We start from the raw sequence: 19,374 nt of genomic DNA, 5'->3' as shown, positions 1-19,374 counted from the left end.
AGGCTTTTTTTCTTTAAGCTTACGAGGAGTTTCCGTGGGTGTCTGGGTTGTGCTGGAGGCTGGTCGCTTCTTTCCGTCCGCAGAGTCCATTTCAAACACTACCGCTAGCGATTGCCGCTGTAGACAAGAACGCGCATGACGTCACATTTTGTGAATTTTCGTGCCAATTCTGACCCGACTCCTCTAGACACAACTACAGGCTGATAGAGGCAACCGTGGTGGACAGTCAAGGTGTCATTCTTCCTATTATATTATGGTTGGCTCATAAATGGACAAATGAAAACTCTATCTTAAAGATTTTTTTTAGTAAAAACCTACACATAGCCCCTTTAAAATACATATATAATAGCAATGAGGCAAAGGTTTTGAAAATAAAGTATCAAAACAAGTAATCATATAGTTTTATTGAACAAAACTGTTAAAATACATAACAGTATTATTAAACAATAGAGCTGATGTACATTACGTATTATAGCAAATGACTGCAGAGGGTTTCAACGGTCTGATGATTGTTTTACACATTACTGGCCAATCTAATCCTTGTTTAATATTGACTAAACATTTAATTCAAATGTCCACTTGATCTTTAATATTTGACCATTTCTTTACAACAGAAATGCTACAGCCATTGTCATTTCTTGAATTCATAGACATCAAAAAGTGTAAACTCGGAGTGAGAGTTTGAGCTTTTATTTTGAAATCGCGATGAACAGTGAGCATATTGAGAAAGATAATGATGTATGTTTGCGTAGGTTTAAAAAAAAATGTACTAAGAAATCTGATGAGTTGGTGCGTTTCATTCCCAGATGAACATTAAACCCAAACTCACAACAATAAACAGAGATGGAGTTTGAGACGCTCCACACATGTAAGTGTTAACAGTTTGTGTGGAGCAGCATTTACTGTGAATGGAGCCGCTCTGAGAAGCGCGTACGTAACCTACACTCACGTAAATAATAAAAGCGCATATATTAAACCTGCATGGCATATATTTATTTAATTGAATCACAGCCTTTGCGAATTCACAATAACAATTGATTTTTAAATGAGTTTAATATATCATGCACAAGGCCTGTCACGATTCTTTGATTTTATTAGACTATTCGATTTTTAAAAATCCTCGACATTTTGCTCACGTCCAGCAAAATACCGGAAGTGGCGCATTTCACGGACGAGAATCCATAAAAAAATAATTTTATGGACAGTTTCCAAGACTGCATGATATATTAAACCCATTTAAAAATCATAATTAAGCATAATTATGAATTCACAAACGCTACGATTTAATTAAATAATTATATGCGATGCAGTTCTAATACAGTACATTTACATTTATGCATTTAGCAGACGCTTTTATCCAAAGTGACTTGCATTGCATTCAAGTTACAGTTTTTACATTTTATCAGCTCTTGCTTTCCTTGGGAATCGAACCCATGACCTTGGCGTTGCTAGCGCCATGCTCTATTTGAGCTACAGGAAAGCTAGTATGTGTGCTTTATTTACATTGTAAATAAGTAGCTCCACAGAAACGGTTATCATTTACATGTGGAGCATCTCAAACTCCATCTCTGCATGTTGTTGTGAGTTTGGGTTTATTATAACGTTCATCTGGGAATGCAACGTGCGCCATTTCATCAGATTTGTGAGGTAAATCATTTATAAATCGACGCAAACAGGAGAATACATTGCGGTTTCAAAATAAAAGCTCAAACCCTCACTCTGAGTTTACACGGTTTGATGTCCACATATTCATTTAATTACAGCGGCTGTAGCATTTCTGTCATAAAGAAATGGCCAAATATTAAAGATTAACTAGACAGTTTAAATAAATGGTGCTTGGTCAATATTAAACAAGGATTAGATCGCGCTGTAATGTGTAAAAACACTAATCAGGCCGTTGGCGCCTCCTGCAGGCATTTGCTGTAATGCGTAATGCACATTAGCTCTATTGTTTAGAATACATTATGTATTTTAATTATGATTTCTTGCTTTTGATACTTTATTTGAACTAATTATTGCCTCATTACTATTATATATGTACTTGGAAGTAGGGATGTGCATCTCCATAACTGAGGCCGATTCGATACGCATCTTGATGCATAGCCAACGATGTAATACAAATGAAGCAGCTAGCGGTGTGATGCAATAAGATTCACCCCTATTATGATGCAGTGCAATTTGATTTCGATTTGATTCAACAATGCGATTCGATGCAATGAAAAAAATATGATATTTCTTTGGTTCAGACAGACAGCAAATCATAAATTAACTTGTGTCTTCTGACTTCTAACACCTCGAGGCCGGTGTCATAAAACAAGTTTACCAAATAGGCCAGGCTTATTTCAGTTAGTCTGACTCACTGTCAAATTATTTGGTTCCATAAAGCAAATTTAACAAAGATCAGTCTCAGTCACTGTGGTTACTTATGCTGGAAAGCTAACCTGGTTCAGGGCAGGATAACTGTCAGGCTAAGCTGAGCTCACTGACCAATAGGAATGCAAGGATATTACCACTGACTCTCTCACATACTATCAATGCAGCCTTTCTCTCTGGTTTTATAACAGCTATACCTTTTAGTTAGAACAGATAGCATTAGAACATTAAAATCTAACATTGCTCTTTAAAGCATTAGTCACTAAACTAAAAGTTAAAACCGCAAATTAAAACTACATTTTAACTGCTATAAAGAAACACATTAACTCATCTGGGCTTAGTAGTTAGGACTGTATTAGCTTACATTTTATTTACCCATTACAATAGTCCCTTTTATAGTTACTGCTATCATAAAATGCATATTTGACTCAGAATTATTGCGGTCCATCTGTTTAGCGTGCATGCGCACAGCAGCGCTAGTCCACTCGCGTAAGCCCACTCCTGACAACAAAATGGATATATTTGCATGACCTTCTAACATTTACAGATGAAAAATATACTTGTGAAATGTCAGTTATACACTGAGGAAAACAAAACGTCTCAAATGCATTAAACAGCACAAATATATTCGTTGTTTGCCACGGTGGATCGATTTGATCCATGATCGACATTAAGAGCTGCTTAAGAATAAGCGTGCACAAATTAGTTAGATTGTGTGAACTTACATTGTCGTTTATAACCACTTTAGGCCCGATTGATTTGTTAGGTTATTTCAAGTCAGGTTTTGGACTTTAATCCCCGCTTTTCCCCAGGTCTCCACAGTGTTGTGATTCGTCATATTCACGCGCAGTGATGATGAGAGAACGCGCTTGAGACACAGTTTCGAGAGGAGAAATCAATCTACATATAAACTATTGGTCACAGATTACTGGTCACTTTCTAAACAATGAAAGTGTAGAGCATCCACTAGTTAATTATATATAAATAAATTGTTTTTTACCGATGCAAATGTTAGAAACGATGCCAACTTGTCTCCGATGCATCGCAAACTTTGTTTGCCGATGTACTGAGCGAATCCCTAATTTGAAGTCTTTTTAAAGGCTATTGTTACTTACATCTATTTTTTTTTACACACAAAAAAAATCATAATAATTATAGGGACCTATGAAATCCGTTTTATTTCCAAATTAAGTTTTCTATACTCTTTTCTATATGGTTAAAATTACATTTTCAAAAAGCCTGTCTAATTAATTGAGTTTTACAGTTTTATCTGTACCAAATTCTGTTTTCCATTATTTTCTGGATTCCATTTTAAATGGTTCCATTAAATTTGAATAATCAAAAGCATCTCCAATTAATTGATTTTATTTAAAAAAAATAAAATAAAATTATTATTTCTTTTTTTTTTCCAGAAATGCAGCACATTTACATTTTATTATACATTCTTATGGAGACGACATGATTACTCTCCGCTGCTTTTTAATGAGTTTTTCTATGTAAATATGCGCTAGATGGACATCTTTGACCATTGCGCCTCGCAGCTTTTTAATGTTTCTTGCTTCTCATCAGGACTGCGACTCTGCAACTGGATACTATCCCTTCTAGCCTTAACCACTATTATGCTCGTCTCGTGTTTATAAGAGCAAATATTCTGATTGGCTAGTAATGTTAATTTGGTTGAGAGTGAAAGCTGTGCCCCTCTCATACCATTGGTTGGCGAACTCATGGACTTGAGCCAAATGCTGCACGCCGGACAGCTTTAAGCACTGAGTTTAGTCAAATATTCTTAAGTAAAATAGTTTATTTTTTGTGTGGGAAATTAATTGTTTAGATTAATAAATTAGTCAATAGATTAATCGAAATAAAAATAGTTGTTAGTGGCAGCCCTATCATGCACCCTTGATAAATGGTAAAATAATGCATTTCATGGATTCTTGTCCATAGAATGCGCCACTTCCAGTATTTTTGCCAGTTCACTGACACGGGCAAAATGCAATCAAGGATTTTTTAAAATCACGTACTCAAATTGAATGAAGGAATTGTGATACTTCATATAATGGAGATTGACATCTTTAGTTACTTGGGACTCGTATTGCATTAGCATTAAAAGCCCAGATTGTTAACCTTCAGGCTATAACAACCTTTCAGCAGCTTTATTTACAGATTTTGTAGCTCTCCAAAACATTTTCAACGCCCTGACGGTGCTTTTAGGGTATTATACGGCTTTAGCAACACAATACAATAATCACATTAATGCATGATTCACATTAATGCACAATAGAGCCTAAGAGGAAATGGTGTGGATTTAAACCTATAGACCGAACAAAGGCACAAAAGGTGGCAAACAGCGCAGTCGATGCGTCTCGTTGTTTTTGTGGCGGTGCGCTACAAAAGGCCAGATGATAAGCAGGGGGAGAGGAGCCCTGAAATGGCTGCTGTTACAAACCTGTGGCAGTAACCATGGCAACTACAATTTAATAGTGTTCCGATCTCCAGCTGCAGTGGATTAAAGAAAATGACAAGATGTTCCATTTGAAAAGCCATCCCCGCTCCGTTGCCACGGTAACAGTGCTGATTTTCATATAGCCAGGCACAGAGCGGGGCCCAGAAACTGTCACTATGATTTGCGTCCAGAGTAGCTCTCGCTCCACCGCCGGGCTGGCTGCCCGAACCTGGCTGCAAAGTGAGGAGAGGTTAGGGCCTCAAATCATATCCCCCTTCATCTGGGTACATTTCATAAACAATCCTCTCTCTCTCTCTCTCTCTCTCTCCAGAACGATCCACTAAAAACATGAGCTCTGTCAATGGAGGAAATTCCACACTGAAACAAATATGGCAGACAGATGAAGCAGCAGCAGACAGGCCTGCATTAAAAGCTTTTCAGCACTGAGGCTCATGACTCCTAGAATGAAAGACAAATCCACATGAAATAAATCGCCAGGCAAGCATTATGGTGCTCTTGTCTGAAACCGAATCTGCTGCGAGATCATGGCGATAGTGGAGGGGAGAAATCACTCGGCCGTGTTCCTAAACATTCTGCAGCCTCTGCATTTTTGGAGGCTGTGAATTAGGCAGCAAAGCGTACACGAGAGCCATAGAGAAGGATCTGAAGGCTGCCACAGTAAGATCGCATACAGAATCTTTCTTACATGTCAACACAAAATCTGAACAATTTAGCTAGTGGAGGATAGCAAAATCCTATTGTTTTCTATAGAATTATTAAAGTGTGTTACAAGAATAAAAGTTACAAAAGAGACATATTGAGAGGTGAAACCTACTGTAAACCTAATATACTTAAACATGTAAATAATGTATTAACAATACTTTAATATAAGTCAAGAATTAAATATGTAAGAAGTTTCTGAATTACAATACATTCAAAATTATAGGCTATATTTTACATTTATATTAACGTTTATGCATTTGGCAGATGCTTTCATCCGATGCTCTACTGTTTGGGACACAGGAACACTTTCAATACTTCAAATTTATGTTATTGAATACATTAATAAAACTGAATATTATACTTTAAATTCTATACACAAACACACAATCCATGAAATGTCTTATTAGGTTGCTATTATTAGCACAGGCAAATATTAACTCTCATTAATCATTAATAAACCTATCAATACATAATCATATTCGTAATGAATCATGTCCATTTCACTGGAGTAACTAAGACTCCCAGACAAGCCTGACATTTTGACTCTGAACTTAACTATGCAACAACAAATTTGAGTGAAAAAAATAATTTTTCACTCAGTAGGAATTTTGTTGAAGAACTAAAAACTCTACGACCAGATGAAGTGAAAAGCTCATCTGAAGCGACAAACAAACTCACACGTTGAGTCATATGAGTGACTCAACATGTGTGAACACTTATGCCGGGACGTTTCCTGGCTTGACATCCTTTGAAACAAAAGGTCAGAAAATTTCACTGGACGGGCAAATGAAAAATACCAGCATGATATTCCTGAAGCATATGCTTTCAAAAGTCTAAGATCACATATAATGGTATTTTGGTGTGTGTCTCCATGCTTACAAAACCAATATTAACATTTTAAATGTGCACTTTGTGATTGTACTTTTCATTACAGAAAAGGGCTGAAATTCCAATAGTGCTCATTTCAAACTGCAAATTCACCATAGATAAAACAAACAGCTTATTTAACGAAATACTCACTTTTAATTAAATAAAAAAAACAAGGAACAAACCTTAAAAACAATTAACATACACTACAAGTCATTTGATTGCAACAGCAACCTCTAGCACATGAAGCGCTGTCAACAAGTACAACATCCTGCATATTTTGACTCGACCACGCGCACGGCAATCAAGCCTGGCCACGCCCCCTCCATCAATATCCTCCAATCACCGCACGACTCCGACACGCATATAACACACTGAATAAACACAGCGAGCGCCCTAACTTTATTTACACACCTACTAAACCCTTCAAAACAGCGGATGCTTTCATTATAAATCTTCAAGTGAGCACAAAGCACCCAACTCAATCCTATGCCATGCCATCCCGACTGTAAACACAATGTAGCGTACTGCGAAGTCATAATACGACCGTCTTTCTATTATATTCATCCGGTCAAAAACAGAGTTAAGTCGCTTATACCAGACAATTCGCGCCGGCATGCGTGCAAACGCAAACACTTAATATGAAGCACCCTGCGCTGACGTTAGCACAGACGGCTAATGCTACTGGCAGCAACATGTAAACAACCGGACAGCGCTTGTCAACGCGATTTAAACAGCTGTTTCTTCAAGACAAACACGTATATAACATTACGAGAGGCGCGCGAGGCGGAACGCACAGTGTAACGCGCGCCGAACGCTTAACAGGTGAAGACGAGCATGCTAACGTACCTGCGCGGACTGAACAGGTCGTCCATGTCGGAGCCAGAGCTGCTGTTTTATTTGACAGAGTGAGGAATAAAGTGTCCCCTCGCACCTATTTGTGTAGGTACTCAAAATGGTGGCTCACGCATTCAGTCAGCTTTTACGTTGAGCTTGTGCCGTGACCGACAGACAGCACTGAGCATGTGCCACGACCTCACACACACGCAAAGGAATCACAGCCCATCTCTCCTGCTCACACACACCATGCTGCTGCTGCTGCATACCAAACAAGCAGGAGGAGGGAGTCGAGAGGGCGATAGACTGTGATTGAGTGGGGGACCCATGAAGGGGGCTCCCAACCAGCAACTCAACAGCATTCCTCCTCTGTTTATCAGCAGCAGCATCTTATTACCCCTCAGACTTCCCCTCTCCTCACCCTGGGCTCTTAATGCACCCCATTATTGGAGCATCACATGACTATGGTAATGAGTCCTACTGTAATCCTGCTTTTTCCCTGACACAAGCATCCAGGCTATGATTGTAATACACAAAGGAATGGGGGGGGTTTAACTATTCATTCTCAATACGCTTGAACATTTAATAGAGATGTCACATTATGCGCTTGGAACTGATTATTTTTATTATTTTTGTTGGTTAGTGTACATTTAAATATTTAAAAATGCATCATTTGCAAATAAAAGAATTGTAATCACTATAAAAAGACAGTGGGACACACATTATGTATACAATAATTCATACAGGCCTAAATTAAGATGAATAAATTACTTAATTAGTAAATTTACCAGTTTTAATTTAGATTTTTTTTCTTTCTTTAAGAGTAAATTTGGAATGTTTAAATATCTTTGTTTGTTTAATACATTTCAGAAAAATACGTTTCGTCGGTTTCAAATTTGAGTATGTCTAAATGGCTGCTTTTTAAATAAAGACAAGCTTATTAACTACAAAAAGAGTAGTTATTACAGGCATTTTAAAACAAATCCTTGTTCTTTGTACTGTAATGTAAGTGCACAACAGAGACAAGGCTGTAAAATATTTAATGGATATTCAAGCAAAACCTGGATGATTGCAACAGCAGGTAATAAACTTTGACAGGTGTCTTATGTTAAATTATTATTGCTACAACAGTGTGACTAGCATGTCAGGCTTGGTCATGCAGTTAAAACATCCTACAACAGCCATTTCCTGTCATGTATTGATATTTTAATTTATTATAACATGTATCTGTGAGAAGACGACTTGAAAAGAAAATACCAAATAATGAGTATTCACAGCATTAAAAAATATAACAGCGCGTTTCTTCCTATAGCAAGCAAGCTTTAAAAAAAATAAATAAATAAAAAATTAAAAATAAGAACCATTACATTTTATGGTCAATTATTAAAGTATATTAGAGTATATAATATTATGGTCAAATATTAAATTATATAGGCCTATACTATCATTCAAATGTTTGGGGTCACTAAGTTTTATTTGTATTTTTTTTTAAAGAAATTAATGGTGTTTACTTACAGTAACAATAAGGACATTTATAATGTTACAAAATCCTTTAATAAGAAATAAATGCAGCTCTTTTGAATTTTCTATTTCTCAAAACTCTTAAAGTTTCCATAAAAATATTAAGTTGCACAACTGATTATCAACATTCATAAGTGCTTTTGAGCACCAAATCAGCATAGATTTCTGAAGGACTATTTTAAATTGTAATTATCAAATTTTGATTTTGCATTTTGATTAAATAAATGCTTGTGAGCATAAGAGACTACTTTTAAAAACATTAACCCCAAACTTTTGAACAGCTATTTATTTGTTTGTGTAAAATAAAAAAAGAATGCAAAATCAAGGAGTGATAAAATTCCCCAAAAATGCTGGAGATGGAAAATAAAACTTTAAAAGCAGACCTCCATTGTCAAAGACAGGCTATAAAACAGAAGACTGTATTCTTTGTGATTTAATCTATTCTCAAACTGCCTCATGCACTGCTGGACAATTTAAGAGTGAATAAAGCAAATACAGAAACCTGATATGAATCATAAAATTGCTATTTGTAAAATATTGCAACAGAGGATCTGAAGACAGAACATGCCTGAGGAGGGCTGATTATTGAAGTCTGTAAAGGCTTACCTGGTTTCTGGGTTATATCCTAAGATGTAGAAGAAAGAGTCGATTCGTGCTTTGAACTCCCTGGCAGCAAATATGTCAGAAAAATGTGAAATGTTACATTTCCCCCTGCAAACAAATAGAGCAAACAAATCAGTCATGGTGCAAATACATTCCCAGATTTACTCCTAAAGGAATAGTTCACCCAAAAATGAATATTTGCCATTATTATTTACTCAATCCTATTTTCATTCATATTTTATTGTATGTACACATTGAATGCATTTATTTTACCCGTTTTCCCCCCTACTTGTGTGTAAATAATAATCTTTTTAATTATGGGATACTGATATAGATTTCTAAGTGTGGGTAATCTCAGGAGTTACAGGATCACAGCATTCCTGTATAGTTGCATTATTAATGCCCTTTCCCTGCATCCTGTTAGACAAACAAAAGGTGACAGGAACCACAGGCTTTTCAAACAAAGCAGAGCGAAAAAACTCTACAATTCGTGACATTTTTACAATCCACCCTTTCTGCACTTTACATTTCCAATGTCAGGCGCAAAATAATAGGCATCAGTGTTTTTGCACCAGTTCAATACCTTGCTCAAAAGATGAAAGAAACGTGAGGTTTGGAGCAAGCATTACGACATGCTAGTGGAATTCATTGAGTTTATCTAAAGCCCTGTAATAAGTCAAATCAAAGGGCTCTCTGTGCAGCAGAAGTTGCTGCTAATTTGCCCTGAAATCAGTGGTTCAGAGCTGTGGCTTAGTGCGCTGCCTCCAGATGGTTTCAGTTAAGAGAGAGGGAAGGAAAGGAGGGAGGAAGAGAAAGAGAGAGAGGGGGGGGGGGGGGATATATCACATGGGTAAAGACAGACCTAGAAGGTCTGGTTTCTTGACAATATGCATGCACGTACTCTTTTTCCTGAGCCTCATTGCAAAAGAACGTAATTGCTTTCAGTTAATGCTTTGCATGCAGAATCGCTGTGAAATGGTAGTCTGTATTGAGAAGATCACTCCTGTAGTGAACAGAGGATCAAAATGTCTGTTTACAGCTCTTAAAGACTCCAGTCTTACATCCCACTGCATCTGTACCTGCCAGAGGTTTTCTTAATGACTATAAATCATGGGAGCTAGTGCTGGCTTTTATTCACAATGCATTTGTGTATTCATTAGAGTAGTTTCGATAGTCGCCAGTGAGCCACCATGAATTACAACAGTGTAAGAATACCAGCCTAAGACATGTTTAATAAACTCTGATTTAAACTTGTGGTAAAATTGTTTTAATTGTAACTATAAGTTTGATTTGTTTCCATTAATCACTTCAAACTGCCCATTATAATGAATCGTTTTAAAACTTAAAGAAGCTACTTGTGTGTGTCTTCCAAAAAGCACTAAGTAGGATATTTCCTATCTTTAAAACAATAAAAGAAAAAAAACTATATTTATTATTACCCAAAAAGACCTTATGCAAGATTTTTCATATTTAAAAAAATTAAACAAAAACAATAATACATTACTTCATTATTAAATAATGCTTCATAATTATGCATTGTTATATTGATGCATACAATTTTTTTTTTTTTTTTTACATAAAATAAAACAAATAAATGTCTTCATTTCAGAGAGAGAGAGAGAGGGGTATATTAAGTTATACTGAATATTGAGAGGTTTTTCTCTATTAGGTGAACTCTTAAGCACTTTACTGCTGTGCGTTAATTAATAAATTCCTAAGCACAGGTAAATGTAGTTGTGTGTATTACCTGAGGGCAGCAGCATGATAGGTGTCCACATAGTCTGAGATGAAAAGCTCTCTGCTTTTAACCACGGGATCAGTAATAACCAGCTCACGACCAGAGTCTGGAGAAAGAGACAGAAAGCAGACACTGAGCGTGAGAGGCATCCAGACTGCCGCTAATAAAAACGTGCACACATAATAAATGCAGGCGAGACACAAAAGAAACCAGACAGATGCACAGACACTCTCACAGCTTATGAAATATGACTGTTATAGACTTGTACCACAATGAAAGTACAGCAGCTTGTGGAAATGGACAATTAAAGAATTTAGCAACGAGTTTCAATTCAATTTAAAAAAAAACATTTAATGCAAATGCAAAAGCTGCATGAAATACAAAACTATATTTTTATGCTGAAGCTTTTCAGGCAAATATTTCCATCAAAGATCCACATAGACATTGGATGAACATTCGTCTTCAGATGGCATCAGCACAAATAATGGCAGCCATGTCACTAGTCAGTGGTGCAGCAGGTGGGGGCTGCTGCTCTCCAGCAGGCTGGCAGAAACGCAAGCCTTCTTAATGCTTTATTAGAGTGTGGTGTGAATCAAAGTGCCAAAGCCCAGGCCGGGCAGAGGCCCCCGGCCTGTTATTACTGCCTGATGTGTGTATCAAGCTCAGATTTGCTGCTGATAGTCAGGAGAATGAGAGCTCCGAGGGCACATTACACTCAAAGTTATTTGCACTTCACGGCCCCTCTGTCGCTCTTGAGGGAGCGTTACCAGGGAAACAAGGGCAGGAGGGTGGTATTTTATTTCCGAATCCACATTTATTTGAGATGCCGTTCTCTATGAAACCTCACAAACCAATAACCAGGGGTGGTTACATAAATGATGGCGGGCGAAAATGACCCTTGAAATGAAGTTCTGTATTTTTCAACCATCACACACACACTCATGTACCGTTCTCATTGTTGCGGTCCTGCACCAGGTGCTGATAGACGGAGTCAGGTACCTCAGACTGACGGTAGTACCATTTCACATTCATTAACAGATGGTCCCGTTTACTCTGAAAGAGAAAAATAAACATTTGTTAAAATAAATAGACATCGTTTGTTTGTTAACAGTATCCCTAATTGAGCTCTTGGCAAACGTGAGCCACAACTGGTTTTATAGTTATAGTCGTCCTGTGCCAAAAGCCCTGGGTGAAAAAAAAAAAAAAAAAAGTCAATTAAAAAGGGATTGAAGGCATTTAATTTTTTTAATAAAGTAAACAGCTTCGTGACCATGTGTGGCAGGGAGGGGAAGAAACACGGATGGTGCATATTCAGGCAACTAAAAATGAACAAAAAGTGAGACTGGCTTTGTCTCTAGGCAAACACATCGGCTGCCGCTCCCCTCTTTTCCGCAGCTGCACTTTGAACTCTGCCACCCGCTGTCCGTCCATGGGACTGCACAAAGCTCCCCTCGCTGCAGTAGCGCAGAATGACCAGCAAGTGGCAGCACTGAGTCGTGCCCAGACCTCCCAGAGGCGCTTCCAAGAGGGGCCAGAGAGAGGGAAGAAAAGGGCAAAGCACTGTTTTTATTCCCTGACATGAAATATTTATTATCCTCTCACATGAAGCCAACTGACCATTCAAATGGTTTTAAAAGGACATTAAAGAAACCACAGCTCAGCAGACGCTGGCGACAAGACCCCCGGAGCAGCGGCCAGAAATCAGAGTCATCTTTAACATGACTACAGATTACCACATTCCTCACAAAAGGCCGAGTGTGTGCCACTGCGCTAGCCTAGTGTGAAAAAAAAAAACCCCAGGGTGGATCACAGAGCCAAGGGTCTTTTTTTTATTGAAAGCCTGATTCACTTCATGCAGCTCTGGCTTCTCAAAGGGGGGCGGATGGGGGGCTGAGCTCATTGTTGAGATATTTCAAGACTCCTGCTACCTTTACTGAGGTCACTGGAAAGCACTAGGAAGGAGCAAATGAAGTAGAATATCTGCTAAAGAACAGCAAAAACGTTCTCTCTTTTCAAATTACTGACAAATGAAGGTCGAAGGGAAGAATCCATGGCGTTAAAGACCATGAATAAGAGGAATCTAGGCAAAATAAAAAATGTGCTGCTGTTTCTGGTATGGTTGAGATGGTTAAACCCCAATTTAAATGAGATTAAAGGCGCTCTCTCTGTAACTGGGCCACTTGTACGTGTCATCAGAGGTGTTTTCAGTGCTTATTACACCACAGATGGGGAGACAACCTGTGCTCTTCCGGGGTATTTCAGACGTTCAGCTGAGGATGGAGGCTGATGGAGACCAAAAGCATTGCAGGGGTTGCTTTGAGCACTCCTGTCTTAATTTACAACATTAAAAATGAACATAAACACCTCCAGACCACGCTTAAGATATTTGTGGTGTCCAATGTGGCCGAATTGTGCGACTTTTCCTGTCGCTGCTCTAGAGCTGGAAATGACTGTTTCATTATCAGACCCTAATTATGTTTGCATGTTACACTGAACAGATCACTGCGCAGAATCAAATTATCAAGATAAGCACTCTGAGGCGGAGAGAGGCAGTCGAATGGAGGCAGCGGCAAGGAGCCCATTACAATTACAATGCTGAATTGATTAGTGACATTCCACACAGCATTCCCTCCCCTCCCCGAGCCGCTCCTCATCCGGCTGATCCCAGCACAGCTTAAAGCCACCCCTCCAAACACATGACTGAATTAAGACTGCTCGAGGGGCCTGCCGGCTCACTTATAAACTGGGTCTCAGTCAGCAACGGAGACAGTAAAGGGAGAGATTTCCCCTCCGTCAGAGCAGCGAGACATTCCTGAGGAGAACAGAGGGGGTGGCGGTGGTCTGTCTGCTTTCTTCTTCCCTCTTGCTTCCTTTGTCTGATCGCTGACCACTAAACCAAGGTGTCACAAGTAGGGCTTGGTTACCAAACTCGGTACTTTTAATGGTTCCAACTTTCACATTAAATGCATCTGGGCGAGTACGTTACAGAGAGAGAGTGAGAGAAACGTGACGTGAAATTTTAAGTGTGGTGATTTCTAGGGCCATAAGGTAGAGCTGCATAATATATCGTTTCAGCATCAAAATCATGATGTGCGCATCCGCAATAGTCCGAAATAGTTTAGTATAGGCTACTGATTGTTATATCTGTAAGCTACTGATTGTTTTCTATGCTCACATACAGACACCGACACGACAGCTGTACAGAAATACCCATTTTAAAATTGCAGAGCTACTGCAAGCGATTTTCAGTGCTGGAAATCCATTTAGGCTATCCTTTGCTGAAACTTCTGCGTCGTCGTGAAGGGCGGTTAGCAACGGCAGACGCCACGAAAGCGCAAGCTCCCGAGTGCTTTGGAAAGAACGAGAAAGCATCATGGCTCGCATTTTCCATGTGTTTTAGACATGTCATGTGAACGGCCCCGAAGTCTATCTACACTGGACGCGACAAAGCGAGCGTTGCAAATCATTTGAACTTTGTGTCAGTACGTCATTACTGTCGGGGATTTGTCGTGCCGCATCCAGTATAGACAGCATCACTGATTATAATGGGTCGCGCTGCACCGCTCACATCCAGTGTAGACACGGAGAGAGCCACGCAGATGCACAAATTATTCACTTCTGTGTCTAATTGTGCCTGAAATGACACATACGTACGAAACTGTCACAATGCATGTCTTTGCAAGTATTCTTGTAAACACCGTTGCTTAGTGAAAGTAAAGAATTGAGAAAGAAATAGTATATTGGTTCACAGCAGTTTAATGTTCCTGCTTTCTGTGTCAAATGTTACTCAAACAAAACTTTTTTTTTTTAGCTTTAACATTTAATGCAGTGTTATTTTACATTTGATTAATCGATTTCTATACCTGAAAACTGTTAGACTTAGCCTACCTGAAAATTATAAAGCACTGTTTATTTCATTTGTATCTTTGCTCTGTTATATTTATCTATGCTTGTAATTATTTTTAATTCCTATGCTGATTTACTCACCTACAAAAATCACCAATCATCGATATATAGCAGAAAAACTAAATATTGCAATGTGAGTTTTTTCTAATATTGTGCAGCATAAGGTTTCCACAAAAACATGGACGGGATCATAACAACGAAATTTACTCTATAGCATGGAGATAGATTGGCCCTATTGTTAAAAATTTTAAAAGGCCCTATTGGTAAATGTTGAAATTGAGAGTTTTGGACTTATTTTTTCCACTGAAATGTATGTTTTTGTTATTACACAGAGAGTAAAGTACCGAAAAAAGGTACCATTGGGTACCATTAACTGGTACCGTACCAGTTAAAATGTGAGAGGTACCCAACCCTAGTCACATGGTAAACCAAATCAGAAATGAACTCTCCACCCAATCTGAATGTCACTTAAGTTTCTCAGGGCTGTGCGATATCTATAAAATGTATATAAAGAGTGTATATAATAATACACTCCAACCCAAACATGCATATTGTGATGCCTGATGCTACTTGATATAAGCCTGACCTAAAGAGGGCAGAAGAGAGAAGTGGGAAGTGTCAGAAGCACGGGGGAGGTAGGGCGAGACGAACAGCGCGGGCAGCACTAATTACAGCACAGCCAGCATTAGAGTCCAGTGAGAGCGCTATAAGAGGCTGAAGCTGCACTTTACAAGGTCTGGCCGGAGGGGGAACAGAGCAGGGTGGAGTCTACCAGGAGTGTTAAGCAGACTCCACCGGCACGCCAACAGCTGGGCTTTCCACAGGGAGCTACTGGGCTAATAATAACCTGATGTGTGGCACACATCACAGAGAAAAGATGTGTGAGGACTATTCATTAGTGATGTGAGAATTAAAGAACTGCACACAGAAGCGGGCTCTTGAGCCATGCTTGGACGCAGAACCGACGTGGTAATGAGGAAAATTACACGAAGCGAATGTCTGCACACACAGCGTTTGAATTAGTCACGCTTTATTACATGCTATTGCTGAAGGTACCAACACCGATACGGCTGCCGTGGCAGAACCTCCCACCCCTGTGACCTGACCCTGCGTGTCGCCGGCTGACATTTTGTCCGTTTAGCGTAATCATTAAACATGGCAGCTGGCAGGTCTTATCTGTTAACATAGGCAGCTCGAAGCAGTCACATGGCTCCCACATTAACAGGAGACGGTAAAACAACCGCAGCCTGGGCCCTCGTGGACTCTTCTCACATAACCAAGCCACAGTTAAGCAAAGCCAGACCCTGAAGCTCTCCACCTAGAGCACATTAACAGGAAATGTGTGTTTATTTTCAATTTCAATGTTGTGCTTTTCTGTCATCCGGCACCAGAACTCTCTCCGGTTTCCCTAACCAAACTGGGCTTGTGCAGAGGAACCAAAGAAAAGCAGGCGTTTTTGCAGTTCCTGAAGAAGGTGGTGGTGGAAAATGGTTTCGTGAGGGCTTTGGCAGACATGCAAAGAATCCAAATGGCTTGTTCCGCCCAGTGTGCGAACATGTTGGTGGCATCGAGAGGGACAGATCTGTGATCTACAAAACATAATATGATTAGCGAGGAGCAGGCAGACAGGAAGGGCTCACTCTCTAACGCATGATGGATGTGCACACAGAGACAGTTTCCGCCCATACGCTCGCTCTCTCTTTAACTGCCTCTCAGACATAGACCAGACGCAGCTCTCTCCATATACACACACACAAGCACTTCCATCTGGACCTCAGCACACAGCTGCATGTGCCTGAGTGACAAAGAGAGGAAAAACATCGTTGTAAGCCCCATGAACAAAAACGTCCCATGTGAATGAAGACATGTAGCGTGCTTTTCCTTTAATAAATAAAGAAAAAGCAGAGAGTCTTACATAGACTCCTTTCGGCTCGGGCGGTTGAAGGAGAGCAATTCTGCTGCCCTGCCACCGTCAGACAAACTAATAATGGTAAACAAGTCCTGATGACATGTTTCTCCCCTGCAAAAGCCTGTGTACAGATTACTCCTCCGCCTGTCTACAAGAACAAATGGAGGGAGGGAGGTAGAGAGTCACAGCTGTGATGCCGGCACAGTCAGGACCTTTATGCTGCTAAACACCGGGCGCCTCTCTCTCTCCCTCTGCTGTTTAGATATTAAATCTCGACATGCTTTGAACAAAGTCTGCCCATCTGTCAGCCACTCTCTATATTGGATTTGATGAGCATTAGGCAGTTCAAAGGGGAGATTTTTAGTGTAACAAAACCAGGATAGAACTACACCCCCAACCTTGTGACACAAATCCACTCATATGAGCTTTGGTCCAAAACACAGTGAAGCTGTCTGCCTAAGTAACATTTTAACACGTTCCCAACCCAAAGGCAACATTATGCAACCTTTCCAATACACAATTTGAGCCAAAATTTACAGCTCTGTCCCAGAACCTAGTGAGCTGCCTCAATGTCTATGGCCTACGTAAACCAGCTGCCTTTTAAAGAAACCTGAATAGTGACTGTTGGAATGAACTACATGTGTAGCTATGCATATAAATAATGCTCCTCAAACAAAGAGCACAAGAAAACAGGAAATGTGAGTGGAATGGCATTATACTTGCAAAAGCAGAAACCTTAGAAATCATTCTATCATCTCTTTTAAGGATTGCCTTGCTTTGTCATGATTGTATGTATTCGTTGTGGATAAGACAATCCCAGATGTATTGTAATGTACCCAAAATGGTGGCCATGTTAAGTGAAATGTGAACTCTAAATTTATTTTCATTCAGTACTAAAAATGATATATAAACACTTAAATGTATTATTTCACCTATGTCTCTTCTATGCATTTCTGTTTATGAAAGCATCATGGTGTTATCTTTGTAAAATGCTATGCTAAACTCAACGAAGCAGTTGTGGTTTTCACCTTATAGAAAGCAGCTCCGTATGCAGACAGTACAAAGCAAAGCAGCTCAATGGGTTTTGGAACGAAACCACCTTATCCATCTTGTGCACGTACACATGCTGGAAGCCAGAGATCTGCAGACATTATCGTACGTTCCTGTCCATTTAGTGGCAACTCGCGCCGTGCTGGGTGTACAAATAATGCTAATTAAGATCTCCCTGCTACTGCTGCATCCATTACACCAGCCTCAAAAACACAGCAACACTTAAAACACTTGACACTGTGCACTTCACATAATCTCCCTCTCTCTATTTTCTCGCCCTGATTCTTGATCTCGAAGGCTATTTCCTGTAGCTGGCCGTTGGGCGATATCACGTCAGGTGTGTTTGATATGAAGAGGCAGTGGCTGTGATGTGTATCACAGCGTGTGTTGGGTTACTACACACAGCAGGTGTGACCGGCTCATATCCCTTCCCCCCTTTTCCTCTTTCAAAACAGTTTTTTCCCCTCACTCAACCCCCCACCTGGTACTCAAACACTTCAGTTACTGCCTGAATTCTGGGGGCTGGACATGAAAGAAGGGGGTGTTTCCTGAGACATGATTGACAGCAGTCTCCAGGCAAACAATGGGTGGAAAGACAACGTTATTATTTAAACGGTTGTTATTTTATTGCTATGAAGGAGAAACACTTTTTCCTTCACAAGGCAGCACTGATGGCAAAGGTCTATTGTCCTTGTAATGTTTTGTTGTGGGAGACATTAAAAAGACGCAAACCAAACCAGGAGACACTTTCGAAACGGTTAAACAAAACAATGTATCATAAAAACGAATGCTTTTATCTATAAGAAACAATCTGTAAAGCATGTGAACAGACTGATAAGATACCCGCAGTTTCTAAAATAGCTAAATACAGACTACTCTTTCTTTTCCTTCAGTTGTGGTTGTTTTTGAGCAATCCAGACAATAGCAGGAAATGAAGAGCTCTGAATACAGCTATTGATAACAGTTTAAACCAGAAAGCTTTGCTGTACACACACACACACACACACACACAAGCTTTCAATGTCGCTGCTCAATTGACAGCGCCCAGATAAAAATCATATTCTACCCACGATGTGAATTTGCAGCCTGAATCGAATGTGATTGTATTATTTTGCGGTATCCAGTCACATTAAACACAATAAATGGACATCACGCCTTTCTATTGTGTAGTCGCCATTGACAGCACTCAAAAAAACAACATACAGTGCAAACTGTCCGATTCACAAATGACTCTGAGCAGGTTCTTTTAATGAAGTGGTCTAACAACCTCAACAACTCAGGCTTTTAAATCAATGAATTACTTTATTTTAGCTATATTAAAATAAACAAGATAATAATAATAATAATAATAATAATAATAATAATAAATATGCAATTAGGACCAATTTTGGAGAGTACTCATTC

General features: G+C 39.3%; 1 protein-coding gene across 4 annotated transcripts in view; it reads right to left on the bottom strand.

Moving 5' to 3' along the window:
* Positions 1-19,374, bottom strand: part of LOC306860590 (arginine-glutamic acid dipeptide repeats protein-like) — a 182,854-nt gene that overhangs the window by 38,758 nt on the left and 124,722 nt on the right. For 2 of the 4 annotated variants that reach the window (XM_079402358.1, XM_079402359.1), the window contains exons 4-6: positions 12,053-12,158; positions 11,115-11,211; positions 9,371-9,475 (exon numbers count right to left, since the gene is read on the bottom strand). In XM_079402358.1, the coding sequence (XP_079258484.1) occupies positions 9,371-9,475; positions 11,115-11,211; positions 12,053-12,158 (308 nt within the window). Of the gene's footprint in view, positions 1-7,255; positions 7,484-9,370; positions 9,476-11,114; positions 11,212-12,052; positions 12,159-19,374 lie in introns of those variants that run through there. The other 2 variants (XM_079402361.1, XM_079402360.1) reach the window with 1 other exon arrangement.

The sequence above is a fragment of the Barbus barbus genome (genome assembly GCF_936440315.1).
Source record: "Barbus barbus genome assembly, chromosome: 41".
Taxonomy (NCBI): domain Eukaryota; kingdom Metazoa; phylum Chordata; class Actinopteri; order Cypriniformes; family Cyprinidae; genus Barbus; species Barbus barbus.
Note: the sequence above shows the minus strand (reverse complement) of the source record. Positions and strands in the feature narration are given on the sequence as shown.